Here is a 12,873-nt window from a genome sequence, read left to right as displayed (position 1 = left end):
TACACTCTCTTGCAAGACTGTTATAATCTTTTATTACAACAAGGAGCTATGAATGCTTAAGTGAGGGCAGGAGATTGAAAGAGGGGTAGGATTGCAAAGAAGTGTTTGGCTAAAGTGGGGTATGAAGAAGACCTGCAATTTACAGTTTAAATGATGAATCACAAGTGAAAAATTATTATTATTTAGAAAGGAAACGTAACAAATCACAGAATTTAAGGAATGAGAACAGAGCAACACGTGAAGCAGCCATCAACTTTGTTTAGCTCAGGTAGAGGGAGTGGAACCTTCTTGCATGACAAACGATCAAATTCGCTTCTTTCCTTTCCGAGTCCATGAATCAATACATTATTAGCAAACACGCAGTTAGCTTCTGGATTGCTTGGGAGGCTGATAAACTCGTACGGGAACTTTCCTTCTTTTGTTATGATTGAACGTGACTTTTGAGCTGGCTCTGAGGTCCCGATGGCAATTACATCAGGACTAGCCATTGAACAAAATGACTTGAGATGCAATGAGCCACTAACTGGAATTGGAGTAACAGGATAGTCAGAAAAACACTGTCTTAACTGCTCTATTCCTTCCTATATTGATAAACAGAAAATATTATTGGATTCATTTTAGTTATTATACTTTGATAACAAATCAGGTTTTATCGAACTAAACATACCTTCATTATACACTAATTCATAATCTCTACATGTACTGAATATGTACCTCATTTGTTCTTGATGAAAGTCCAATAAAGAACTCCCTGCCAGTGAAAAGGACGTCACCGCCATCCATTAGTCCAGGGGGTTTCATCTCTACTACTTTAAGACCCAGTGAGAGAACTGTCTCCTTTAAAGGTATAGTTTCTCCCCTTCTGGAAGCATGCCCTAAAAATGTATACAACTGTTAGAAAAGATGTAGATATTATTTTTATTTTGTTACTAAGATTGAGAAGGCTGCATGGCTAAGCACTAGTTAATTTGATGCAAACTTTAACAAATCAATAACTATACAGGTATGGACAACAATGCTAATAATAATTAAAACTCTTAATGGATTTCCTTAAAAATTGATTTTAAAGTGGGCCAAGCCAGAGATCACGAAATAGGCTCACTCCAAAATTCACAGCCCACAAAGACCAGCTGTTTGGTTTACTGGAGTAATAGTGGTCCAGGTTTAGCTGATTTTCAATTGAGAGGGACTAGAAGCTAGGTCAACTAGCATTTAGCACTATTGGACACTGAACAGCTGCTAATGAGGTCTTCCTAAACTTTACGAACCTCTCAAAAACATAAACAGGACAAATACATATATAGACAAAATATTATTTAGAAGTTAAGAAGCATACAATTGAATGGGTAGGGTAGTCCCACTTTCAAAGACTACCCTCTGGTTACAGGAAATGTTGGTCTTACAAGAGGGGTGTTTTTTCATCAGGTAGGCAAAAGGGCAATATAATCAGCAAAAATAGAACTTCAAGTCTGTTTAAAAGTGGTCTTAAATATGAGGCGGTTTCTTAGCAGTAATGGGTATTGTAGATGCAATGACTTGAACTATAACACACAGTGGTCATACTATTATTATCATTATTAATAGTATTCAAGTGTTACAGGCTAGTAGAAATAAAGTAACAAACCAATTGATATCAGTTATGCTTTTAAAATGCAGTAGCATAATGATGTACATGCACTTAAGCCCATGCAGTATCTCTTCCTCTTTTTCCATTTGTCTACCTGGTATAGTAATTAGTGCTGTATCTCCACAGACAACTAGTGGATCTTCAACAAAAACACAATCAGGGAAATCTTCGTTTTCTTTTATGTGTATTATCTCGAGTCCCATCTCCTAATAACAGATAATGCTATTAGTTCAAAGTTTAGATATAGTTAGTTAATAAATCAGTATCTTTTTTGAGTGGTATAATATTGATGAGCAAGAAAAAAGCATGAACTATGGCCTATGATTTTTTTTCCAAAAAATGGCTCCGAAATTACCCCCAATTTTTATTACATTTTCTGATACATATTGATGTACTTATGCTACATAGCAAGTTTGAGCTGATTTCGACTTCAATTTTTTGAGTTAAGGCCATTTTAAGAAAATGCAAAAATTCTGAAAAGTACCCAAGGCTATAGCCCATGGTTTTTTCCAAAAAATGGCTCCAAAATCATCCCCAATTTTTATTACATTTTCTGATACATATTGATGTACTTATGCTGTGTAGAAAGTTTGAGCTGATTCCGACTTCAAATTTCTGAGTTACGTCCTTTTTAAAAAATGAGCCAAAATTGGAAAAATACCCAAGGCTATAGCCCATGGTTTTTTCCAAAAAATGGCTTCAAAATTACCCCCAATTTTTATTACATTTTCTGATACATATTGATGTACTTATGCTGCGTAGAAAGTTTGAGCTGGTTCCGACTTCAATTTTTAAAGTTATGAGCATTTTATTTAACATACCTTTTCCAGGACATCAATGTATTCTCTATGCTGCTTCCTTGCTAACTCCAGATCAACTATTGGAGCATCAGCCTCGAGCCTTAGAGCTGCTTCTGGCAGAGATGCAGGCACACCACAAACAATAGCTTTAGTATATCGAAACATATCAGCCAATTCTTCCTTGCTGCCTATTTGTTGGACGCCATCTTAAAATGAATTTTTAATAAGGTTCTTCTGCGCATGCGTAGACTTGGCCCAATCCTCGTGTTGTATAAAGGCAAAGTGAGTGTCCATTATTCTGTTAAGTGTATTATTTTTCCTTCTTTAGAAATGGAAGAAGACTCGTGGGACACCGAGGCGGCTGTAGAACCACCAGCAGTAGAGGTTAAACTATTTGGAAGGTGGAATCCGGACGAAGTACAAGTTGGAGACATCAGTTTACAAGTTTGTCATTAATATTATAATTATTTTATAAAGAGGATAATGATGATCACGTGATGCCCCCATATGATCACAAATTAAATGATTTTAAAAGTCACATCATATATTATATAATGGCTGAATCCTCTCAACCACACCCATTAATAAATAAATAATAACTTATTTTTTCAGGATTATATATGCATTAAAGACAAAGGGGCTGTGTTCCTACCTCACACAGCTGGACGCTATGCTATGAAGAGGTTTCGAAAAGCACAGGTGTGACATTAAAACCATGTCTTGCCACTTGACCCTTTACAAACCCTTCTAGTGTCCAATTGTGGAGCGCATTGTGACTTCACTGATGATGCATGGAAGGAACAATGGAAAGAAGATGCTCGCCGTTCGTATCGTGAAACATGCCTTTGAAATCATTCACCTTCTAACTAACGAGGTACTAGATAGCGGAATGCTTTGATTCGCGAAAATTAAATCCACAAAAAGGATTTTGTGAAAGTCGAGTCCCTCAAATATTTTGAGCTACACGGTATACCGTATAGCACTTTAATTTGGCAAAGTTTTATTTTGGCGATTGGCGGTCTGCAAGCGGAATCACCAATATTAAAACCGCCAATCATTAATGCGCATGCTCAGTAATGCACGTGTACCTTTAAAAAATTGCCAAATTAAAAACCACCAATTACAATTTTATAGCATAATCTCAAAAGTATAGCGCTATAAAGTAATTATAATATTAGTAATAATAATAATATTAATAATATTAATCCTCAGAATCCTCTTCAAGTGTTGGTTGATGCCGTTGCCAACAGTGGCCCTAGGGAAGATTCGACTCGAATCGGACGTGCTGGCACCGTTAGGAGACAAGCGGTTGACGTATCTCCATTACGTCGCGTGAATCAGGCAGTGTGGCTACTGTGTACAGGTAGGTGTGGTTTTGGGTGTGGTCAAGTTATTGATTGGGTGTGGCTTTTTAGGAGCAAGAGAGGCTTCCTTTAGGAACATAAAATCAATCGCCGAATGTCTTGCTGATGAGCTGATAAATGCTGCTAAGGTATCATACTTGGGTGTTCTATTTGTTGTATTTCAAATTCACATTTGCAGAATAATTAGTAAAATTTTACAAGTACTATCTGATCATGTTGCTTATAAAAGAGCCTTGCAAAAGTTGAATTTGCAAAAAAGGGAATTTCTACTCTGTTGCATTTGTAAAAGTCCAGTTACCTTGTGCGATCAGTAATGATGCCTCCCTTTATGTTTTACGATGCATGTCCTTTATTTTGTGGGACAGAATTTTAGCTCTGCATATAAAGATGCAGCCCCTTAAATGTCCTTTTAGTAAAGATCTAGTGTTGTTTTATAGTGTGTTGCTTTTTAAAAGCTCCTTTTTTTCTCCTGCAGGGCTCCTCTAATTCTTATGCTATCAAGAAGAAGGACGAGCTTGAGAGAGTTGCAAAGTCCAACCGCTAAGAGAAAGAGAGTCCTTTCTTGTTTGTGTATTAATATACATTTTGATGACATTCGATAAAAGAGAAAGTCCAATTTTGCATTATTATTGAAAAAATTAATAGAAGATTATTATTAATGACCTTTTAATTAGGGGTGTGGCTGAGGTGTATTAAAACTTAAGGGTCAAATTAAATCGTTTTTTGTTATGAATTTGTTGAGGTTAACTAGAATAATCACTGCAACTCCTCCAGCTCTTCCTGCTAGCAGCAACAGCTTCATTTTTTATCAGGCTCGACTCTATTCAGACATGGCGGCCCCAGGAAGCGAGAGAGTCTTTACAAATTCCAAAGGAGACAGGGTCATTCTTCCTCGCCTCCCTCCTGCCCTGAGCAAGGTTTACGTACCAGGACGGATGTATAAGTATCAAGATGATGTAAAGAAACTCCCAGTGATGCCCTTGGATTACATTGCAAACAAGTATCTCAGCACCGTCGAGGTAGTTTATTGTGTATTCCTGGCCACAACAGAGCATGTGCATGACACATTTCTGCTTGTCTATCATGCAAGTTTAAGGAAAATCACTGTATAATTATATGAAATTACACAACAGTATAATTCTTGAATCATCGGGTGTTAAAACATAATGCAAAATGAAGAGGAAATAATTTTCCATTTTAATTACATTCCCTCATACATATACATGGTCTTATGTTGTGTAGAAATTTTAAGCCAATTCCAATTAAATTTTGATTCAATTCCAATTAAATTTTGATTTTTTATGAATTTATAAAGTTGGTCGAATTTCACCAAAGAAGTGACTAGGACAAATCTAATAATTTTTTTCTTGTACATATAAATTTTTCCTCATTAGTCATTGCATTTTATTACATTTTTTATTATCTTTCTGTCCCTAGCCATTACTGACTGAAGAAGAACTTGAGAGAACACGTGAGGTGGTGAAAGATTTTACAAAGAAAGGGGGAGACGGAGAAATGCTTCACAAGAGATTAGTAGAAAGAGGAAACAAAATGGATAACTGGGTACGATTAATTTTTATGTAATATTTTATTCTTATTATTATTATTTATTAGTTAAGTGACTGGTGGAATTACTATGCTTATCTTGCATTTCGTGATTCTGTTGTCATCAACGTTACTCCAGCTGTTGCCTACCCTAAACAATACTGCCCGACAAGAGAAGAGTATCTAAGGTTTTAGGAAAGATTTAAGACTTTTGTATTCAAGTTTTTTCCTTTAGAAATGCTACCAAGTTTTTAAGTGTGACATTTAAATACATGCTACTTGTTTTAAGGTAAGATTATGAATAATTATCCTCTCTCTCTCTCTCACTGTTTATAACTTACATGTACACATATCCTCTTTCTGTTCCTCTCTTTCTCTACCTGTCATCTTTTTGCTTTCTCTCCTCAATCTCTTCTCCTCTTTTTTTACTCTTTCTTTGACTCTAGTCCTCTCTTCTCTTTTCTTCTCTAACTTTAATCGTTATTGTTTTCTCTCCTTCGATCTCTCTTTCTTATATTATATTTTTCCTTCTTTCTTTCAGTGAGTCAATTCCTCCAGCTGTTTATCGCAATGTCCCACAATGTATGTCCCAGTATATGAGGTCTGGGTGCAGGATACCGGGAGAAATGGCTGACACTTTAAGGATTAACTTTCCTCCGGAAAAACGCCACGTAATCGTCATAAGAAAAGGACATGTAAGAACATAAGTAAATTAATTAATAACTTTATTTATTAAACTGGTTTTTACAAGTGTATGGTGTATAATCATTAAGCCCACCATCCACTATTCAACTTTGTTGAAAGAAACTTTGTGGTTACTTTGATGTGCTGTCAAATTTGTTGCCTGAAATAGAACTGACTTCTATTTCAGGCAACAGAGTTGCTCTAAGATCAAAGTAACCACACAGTTGCTTCAACAAAGTTGAATAGTGGATGTTGGGCTTTAAAAGCCCAACATCCACTAGGCAACTTTGTTGAAATCAACAGAAATTTTGTTGCCAAAAGTAGAACACTGTTCTACTTTTGGCAACAAAGTTGACAGACATCAAAGTAACCACAAAATTGCTTTCAACAAAGCTGCCATAGTGGATGTTGGGCTTTAAGCTATCAAAATTAATTTTTTAAAGTTGTACAGGTTAGAGGTATTTTACGATGCACCTGGTGGGGGCGTGACCATTGCTCCTGCTAGCTTTCTTTATGAGCAGCTCCGTTGGGTACTGGAAGACGCTAAAGAGAAGAACCCTTTACCTGTTAGCATATTGACGACCGAACAAAGGGACAACTGGTATCACGCAAGAGAGAGATTAAGGAAAAGTAAAGTCTATCGCTTTTATGTCAATTTTTATAGCAGCAAAATTTAGATCCTTTGAATAAAGAATCATGTGACATTGTTGAAAATGCTGTATATTGTATTTGCCTTGATGAGGGGGATTCAGCTGTTTCTGTTACAGAAGTGAGCAAATTTTAAAATAAATAATAATTTATTGTTGTTGTTGTTCAATATAGAATGCACTGACAGACAGGGAGGCAACAATAATTGCTTCTCGTTGTCTCCATGGCAACGGCTCCGCCCGAAACACATCAAACAGGTGGTTTGATATCACATCTCAAGTAATTACCTTATGAATATTCATGAGTATTATGTTATTATTATTATTATTATTATAGTTAGTATTAGGAGAGGATGGTGGGTTTGGTACTATTCTAGAACATTCTACAATGGATGGGCCAGCTGCTATTACCACCAACCTGTTCACTATTGACTTCATTAACAGGTATTACAATTGAAAAATAAGATGGCTTAACAAGAAAACCAGGTGTTCTAAAACCTAATAATAAATCATTATAATGATTTTAGTGAATTTAGTGCACTGAAGAATCTTTCAAATGTTATATTTAACAAAGTCAAAAATATTAAAACTACAGCTACCCTACATGGCAAAAACCAGTTTAATTTTATGATACGTTGCTTTATAATTTTGTAGTGGGTGTGATGTATTCTCCGAGGATTCAGACGTAGCACCTTCAGCTTTGAAACCGATTGAGAAACTCAAGTGGGATCTTTTGCCAGAAACTATTAAAGACATTGAAAATGCAAAAAATGCTATAGACAAGTAATGAATTGAGGAGTAATTGGAATTATAATTAACTGAATATCTTATTTTATTTCTTCAGGTCAATTAATAATTTGGATTTGTATGTACTCTGTTTTGAAGATTTTGGCAAAAATTTGCCAAAAAGTCTGAAATTGTCTCCTGACGGTTTCATCCAGGCAGCAATCCAGCTTACATACTATAAGTGAGAGCTTAATACTTTAAAATAATATTTCATTCTTATATATATATATAAAGCCTAAAGGTGGGCATCCACTATGCAACTTTGTTGCCAGTACCTTTGATGTGGTTGTGCAACATGTTGCATGAAGTCGAGAGTCTCTCTCTACTTTCTGCAACATGTTGCCTAACCACATCAAAGGTTTGACTACAAGTTGCAAGCAACAATGCTGCATAGTGGATGCCCACCTTAAGATACACTGTTGCAACATTTGTTGCAAAAAAACTTTTTGCATGCAACACAGTTTATACAGGAGTGAATGGAGCTTGCAATATGTTGCATGAAATAGAACTGTTTCCTATTTCATGCAACATGTTGCAAGCTCCATTGACTCCTGTATAAACTGTGTTGCATGCAACAAGTTGTTTGCAACAAATGTTGCATAGTGCAGTATGCTGGGCTTTATGTATAATATTTATTTATAGATTATATAATAAACCAACAGCAGTCTATGAGAGTGGTAGTATCAGATGGTTCAAGTATGGAAGGACTGACACCATTCGTTCCTGCACTAATGAAAGCCACAAGTTCATCAAGACCATGACAAATCCTTCATCATCAGTCAGCAAAGAGACAGAGAGAATGATAAAGAGAGAAGTGATACATGCTAATTTGCTGTGAAATACTTGTATTTTTTTCATGCATGCAGGCCCAGGAAAAAACAGAGTCACTAACCCAGTCAGTCAAAGCCCATTCACAGTACACTGAAGATGCAATCTCAGGTAGAGGTGTTGATAGACATCTCCTTGGACTTAAGATATTAGCTATGGAGTCTGGCCTGCCCATGCCTCAGATATTCAATGACACTGCTTTTGAAAAGAGCACTCATTTTTGCCTCTCCACCAGTCAAGTATGTTAAATAAGTTATTAGATTTTTAAATCTTAATCCACTTTCCTTTATTGTTCCCTCTCTGTAGGTCCCAGTGGCTAATAAAGATATATTCCTTTGTTTTGGTCCTGTAGTTCCTGATGGCTATGGCGTTTGCTATAATCCACAAGAGAAGAGAATCTTACTAGCAATATCCTCATTTCATGATTGTCCTCACACTGATAGTATACTCTTTGCAGACAAACTTAAAGAGAGTCTAAGGGAAATGAAACAGGCAGTACTTGATGCTGGTGAAAGCCCCAAAGCCAAACTATAGACATTTGTGTGTGACATTTTCATTTTATTTTGTTAGTATATTGTATGAATCATGATAAGGTGAAGGACATTGTAGCTTCCTTTATTAAATGAGCACACTTTATAAGCTATTGATACAGTGATAGCAAGTGTGGTGACAGTTACTTTGCAGTTATAGTGTAGCTGAACCTCAAGAGTATACGTATACAATGGCTAGTTTTAGTAGTGAAAACTCAGAAGGGACAGGAGAAGGCTCTTCCATTTGTGTCAATATCTCCAATGATACCCCACATCCAAAGATAGTCCTTATACTAGGTAAAGATCACAAGGCTCCATTGACTCCAGCCATCATTGAAGAAGCATGGAGAGTAGTACATATTGGAATGCATGGTAAGATATCGTTTGAGTATCCAGAAGACACTGAGGTTGGCATTAGCTACCAGAGAGAGGACGGGACTGTCATTACTCAAGGACCCCATGCAGCTAAGCCTGGGACTACTTGGAAGTTTGAGGTTGATTCTCAGTACGATGATGGCGACTTAATTCATGAAAGTTAGTCTGACATATAACAATATGCAGCTAGCATGCTCTACAAGTAAATGGGTTCTATTGCAACTTATGCTCAGTGTATAGTTGCTGTATTATAATTTTAGGCATACAAAAAGATACAACACTATTCTTATAATATACCCTTGCTTTGCTATTATCTTTTATTACTATAGTTCTTCTCTCTTTATTAGGTCAAGCTCCTCCTTTGCCAAATGGAGCATTCATGGTTTACAACAAACTCCCTGCAACTTGGTCTGGACGAAAGATAAACGTGGCCCTCTACAAATGTGGACAGGCTATCATCACCAAGAAGAACGTGCGGGTTGGAGACTATGTTGAGCTCCGGCCAACAGACAAGCTTCATATTTGTCTCATTGAAGCTGATATATTATCGGACGATGTTGATAGTCCTCTCTTTGGATCAAAGAGCTCTGCCTCTTCAAGGGAAGACCTCATCAAGGAGATGAGTGAGGCAGAGTTCTCTCCAACGATGAAGCTTGATTTAAAGACCTACCCTAATGGGGTCGATGTGACCATACAAGAAAATGAAATAAGCGGACAGATATTATTTGTACCAAAGCCTCATTACTAAGAAACAAGTTACAAATACTTTAATATAAACATTACTATTTCACTACATGATGTATTGATGATAAACTCTAACTTTCATATTATTAGTCAACTGTATGCAGTTGCATGTCCATTATGTGATTGACTGCTTTAGCACTGAGTAAACTTTCTAGCAGTAATTGACAGTTAAAATGACAGTTATAAGATCATGCATTAATAAGGCTGCCAGACAACAAGAAAATCCCCCCCTAAATTATCTGCTCATTAATAATTATTGAACAATTTAAGAAAAAAGTTCTATTAAACAAAAACAAAATGTCAAATAGTGAAAGTGTCACATATACTGATCTGCAGTAAAGAACAGCTCCCCTCCTCCAGGCTTCACGTTAAGAGTAACTTCTATGCCGTTAGGAAACTGAGAGAGGTCAAAGTCCGTGAGCGTGGTAACTGATGTGAGGGACTCAAAAGATTGTCCTACTTTCATGTGTGATACAACGCCAAAATATAGTTTTGGTTCTATGACAAAGTCGACTTGCATTCCGACACAGAGGCCTTTCTCTTGGAGGAGTATGTGACGCTCTTTGTAAATGGCGACGTCAAATTTGCGACCACTCCAAGTTGCAGGTGGAGTGTTCTTTATGACAATGCTACCGTTTGGATTAGGAGCAACACCAGTCTCTGCAAAATAAGTATATGATATTACTTTTAGTGTTAACTATATAGCAGTATTATTATAGCTCAAAAATCAACAATCAGTGGATTAATGGAGATACAGATCTAGCTTATTAAAATAAAATAAGATACAAGTACATTCTTATATGCAGTGCAACATTTATTTTATTGTAAGAAAATCTAGTAGCAACTCAAACTGTACTTTCAAACCTAGATCTTTTAACAAGAAAGATCTTTTTTTACATACTCAATATGATCTAAGGCCTCACTTCTTTTTAGTGTTGCAGAATCATTCATGGACTCTTGCATGATCTCCCAAGTGCTCCCGTGATCAGCATCAATAGGACCAGCAGTGACTGTCATTCCACTAGTTTTATAAGATACCCCGACACCAAGGGAGGCTGGGTAGGTGAACTGGACGCTGCTCTGCCCTCTGAGGATGTGCCAGGCTGTGTAGACGGTTGTGGGATAAATCGAGCTAGTGTTTTTGGCAAATACAACGACCTGGACATCACTTCTTTTGGAAGAGTTGACGTATTTGATTGGAATATCATTGGTAATCATTCCAGTAGATATTATTAAATTATATACAGCAACTAACAAAGTGAAGCAATCGCTCTCCTCCACTAAACTGCAGAAGTTCTTCAATATGAGGTCCCCAATTATAATGACTATTATATGGACTGTACCAACAGTATATAAGGACTAGCTGTAGCTATGTCTCAGTGATATCACCAGTTACTGCTGACAGTGTCATAAGGTGCAGTGATAACTACCTTCCTTTACTGCAAGGCAGTGTTCAACACTCAATAATACAATTACAAAGCATTTTAGTTCTATACTAGTAGGTGCATGTAAGCCCATGCATATACATGTATAATGTCATGATTTAATTTGGAAAATTAAATTATTATTGAAAAATATATCAGCTACATAATGTTATTTTATTTGCTTGGTCCAACTAAGCTGTTGCCTAATTTGCTCACTGAGCGAGACACACCAACTCCCATCAGCTTCTGCAAGTTCTATAAAAAGTAGACGCAAATGACTACTACCAAATTAATTTCTTTCACAAAAAGTAGTAAATTAAAAAAAAGCAATAACTATAGCCCATGGTTTTTTTAAATGGCTCCGAAATCACCCCCAAATTTTATTACATTTTCTGATGTATATTGATGTCTTTATGCTGTGTAGAAAGTTTGAGCAGATTCCGACTTCAATTTTTTGAGTTACAGCCATTTTAAGAAAATGTCAAAAATCTGAAAAATACTATAGCCCATGGTTTTTCCAAAAAATGGCTCCAAAATTACCCCCAATTTTTATTACGTTTTCCGATACATATTGATGGACTTATGCTGTGTAAAAAGTTTGAGCCGATTCTGACTTCAAATTTTCAAGTTATAAGCATTTTAGAAATAACCTATATAACCTCCTTATATACTTACCTCTCTTATTGACATAGTACAGAGTATGTACAAGAATATGAAGGAGCAGTCGGTCATGTCGGTCCCCATCAAATTACGATGAGAAATTCCTTGCAATATACCAAACGGAGTGAATGGTAGCTTCGCAACAACCCTCCCATCAAATCTATAAAGAATGAACATTCAATTATTTATTTGTTACTATAAATAGACTGTTACTATAAATGGATTGTTACTATAAATAGACTGTTACTATAAATAGTTTGTGTTCTCTATACAATACATGTAGATTTACATTGTGTTGAACATTCCAAGTAATGCAGTAAAAGTTAATCCAATGAGAACCATAGACTTCATTTTAACCTTCATAATTAATAAATAAATTAATTATAATAATAATAATATCTGCCATAATTTTTTAACCTCTATCTATACGTACCATTGATAAATCTTTGTTGTAATTTTTAAGCTGTTCTTCTTGCTTCTCTAGTTTCTTTCTTTTTTGAGTCCCGCTTACACTTCCTTCGCCAACCGTCTCTTTTTTACGTTCCACTAAAAATTAAAAAATTAACGGTCTTATTATTCTAGAGATTTCTCACATTTTCTGCTTTGTTTTTCAACTACATCTTTCAATCGCTTGTAGCCTTCAGTTCTGTACAAAAGGACATAGGAGAGACCTGCAAATAATTTAATATTAATGTACTGGCCACCATTCTATCACTCACCCTCGGAGAGAAGTGCTGTGCATAAAGAAATGAACAAGATCATCAAACTATCTGCAATCATTTTTTAGTTTTAGTTTGATTTTATTTTAGCACGTTCAAATAGATCATATCCGGTAAATAAAGTCTGTTCGTATAATTAG

General features: G+C 35.9%; 5 protein-coding genes across 5 annotated transcripts; 2 read left to right on the top strand and 3 right to left on the bottom strand.

The window, feature by feature from the left end:
- Positions 1-138: 138 nt before the first annotated feature.
- LOC100634484 (N(G),N(G)-dimethylarginine dimethylaminohydrolase 1-like) lies at positions 139-2,604 on the bottom strand. Its single transcript, XM_019997735.1, has 4 exons — positions 2,449-2,604; positions 1,722-1,833; positions 715-875; positions 139-581 (listed from the first exon to the last, which is right to left on the bottom strand). The coding sequence occupies exons 1-4, from the start codon at positions 2,590-2,592 to the stop codon at positions 213-215; spliced, it is 786 nt and encodes a 261-aa protein (XP_019853294.1). The 5' UTR covers positions 2,593-2,604; the 3' UTR covers positions 139-212.
- Positions 2,605-2,637: 33 nt separating this feature from the next.
- LOC100632077 (40S ribosomal protein S5) lies at positions 2,638-4,438 on the top strand. The gene is made up of 7 exons (XM_019997736.1): positions 2,638-2,709; positions 2,756-2,871; positions 3,040-3,126; positions 3,179-3,301; positions 3,640-3,790; positions 3,843-3,919; positions 4,267-4,438. Exons 2-7 carry the CDS (start codon positions 2,758-2,760, stop codon positions 4,333-4,335), a joined length of 621 nt encoding a protein of 206 aa, XP_019853295.1. The 5' UTR covers positions 2,638-2,709; positions 2,756-2,757; the 3' UTR covers positions 4,336-4,438.
- A 35-nt stretch (positions 4,439-4,473) lies between these two features.
- Positions 4,474-10,011, top strand: LOC100634360 (carnitine O-acetyltransferase-like). Its single transcript, XM_019997732.1, has 15 exons — positions 4,474-4,810; positions 5,229-5,354; positions 5,406-5,524; positions 5,572-5,625; positions 5,878-6,031; positions 6,464-6,650; positions 6,698-6,789; positions 6,843-6,947; positions 7,005-7,111; positions 7,322-7,450; positions 7,512-7,634; positions 8,096-8,231; positions 8,320-8,520; positions 8,588-9,345; positions 9,534-10,011. The coding sequence occupies exons 1-14, from the start codon at positions 4,520-4,522 to the stop codon at positions 8,813-8,815; spliced, it is 2,052 nt and encodes a 683-aa protein (XP_019853291.1). The 5' UTR covers positions 4,474-4,519; the 3' UTR covers positions 8,816-9,345; positions 9,534-10,011.
- Positions 10,012-10,188: 177 nt separating this feature from the next.
- LOC109582787 (uncharacterized) lies at positions 10,189-11,412 on the bottom strand. Its single transcript, XM_019997730.1, has 2 exons — positions 10,854-11,412; positions 10,189-10,590 (listed from the first exon to the last, which is right to left on the bottom strand). Exons 1-2 carry the CDS (start codon positions 11,146-11,148, stop codon positions 10,247-10,249), a joined length of 639 nt encoding a protein of 212 aa, XP_019853289.1. The 5' UTR covers positions 11,149-11,412; the 3' UTR covers positions 10,189-10,246.
- Positions 11,413-11,477: 65 nt separating this feature from the next.
- On the bottom strand, positions 11,478-12,843 carry LOC100634235 (calcium load-activated calcium channel-like). Its single transcript, XM_003387271.3, has 6 exons — positions 12,734-12,843; positions 12,608-12,685; positions 12,448-12,560; positions 12,304-12,371; positions 12,030-12,174; positions 11,478-11,609 (listed from the first exon to the last, which is right to left on the bottom strand). Exons 1-6 carry the CDS (start codon positions 12,792-12,794, stop codon positions 11,529-11,531), a joined length of 546 nt encoding a protein of 181 aa, XP_003387319.1. The 5' UTR covers positions 12,795-12,843; the 3' UTR covers positions 11,478-11,528.
- Positions 12,844-12,873: the final 30 nt, after the last annotated feature.

This window comes from Amphimedon queenslandica, unplaced genomic scaffold (assembly GCF_000090795.2).
Source record: "Amphimedon queenslandica unplaced genomic scaffold, v1.1 AMPQUscaffold_13355, whole genome shotgun sequence".
Taxonomy (NCBI): domain Eukaryota; kingdom Metazoa; phylum Porifera; class Demospongiae; order Haplosclerida; family Niphatidae; genus Amphimedon; species Amphimedon queenslandica.
This window is presented reverse-complemented; position numbering and strand designations above follow the sequence as displayed.

Bases quoted from the DNA above. Each gene is read 5' to 3' on its own strand.
- LOC100634484 (XM_019997735.1), bottom strand. From the start codon at position 2,592: ATGTTTCGATATACTAAAGCTATTGTTTGTGGTGTGCCTGCATCTCTG. The intron at 1,834-2,448 runs GTATGTTAAATA...ATCTGTTATTAG, and splicing joins ACATTGATGTCCTGGAAAAG to GAGATGGGACTCGAGATAAT. The intron at 876-1,721 runs GTAGACAAATGG...ATACATTTTTAG, and splicing joins AGCACTAATTACTATACCAG to GGCATGCTTCCAGAAGGGGA.
- LOC100632077 (XM_019997736.1), top strand. From the start codon at position 2,758: ATGGAAGAAGACTCGTGGGACACCGAGGCGGCTGTAGAACCACCAGCA. The intron at 2,872-3,039 runs GTTTGTCATTAA...TTATTTTTTCAG, and splicing joins TTGGAGACATCAGTTTACAA to GATTATATATGCATTAAAGA. The intron at 3,302-3,639 runs GTACTAGATAGC...ATTAATCCTCAG, and splicing joins TTCACCTTCTAACTAACGAG to AATCCTCTTCAAGTGTTGGT.
- LOC100634360 (XM_019997732.1), top strand. From the start codon at position 4,520: ATGAATTTGTTGAGGTTAACTAGAATAATCACTGCAACTCCTCCAGCT. The intron at 6,790-6,842 runs GTGAGCAAATTT...TGTTCAATATAG, and splicing joins CAGCTGTTTCTGTTACAGAA to AATGCACTGACAGACAGGGA. The intron at 8,232-8,319 runs GTCAGCAAAGAG...TCATGCATGCAG, and splicing joins TGACAAATCCTTCATCATCA to GCCCAGGAAAAAACAGAGTC.
- LOC109582787 (XM_019997730.1), bottom strand. From the start codon at position 11,148: ATGATTACCAATGATATTCCAATCAAATACGTCAACTCTTCCAAAAGA. The intron at 10,591-10,853 runs GTGAGGCCTTAG...CTTATTTTGCAG, and splicing joins TTCTGCAACACTAAAAAGAA to AGACTGGTGTTGCTCCTAAT.
- LOC100634235 (XM_003387271.3), bottom strand. From the start codon at position 12,794: ATGATTGCAGATAGTTTGATGATCTTGTTCATTTCTTTATGCACAGCA. The intron at 12,372-12,447 runs GTACGTATAGAT...TTAATTATGAAG, and splicing joins ACAACAAAGATTTATCAATG to GTTAAAATGAAGTCTATGGT. The intron at 11,610-12,029 runs GTAAGTATATAA...TACTTTTTATAG, and splicing joins GTACTATGTCAATAAGAGAG to AACTTGCAGAAGCTGATGGG.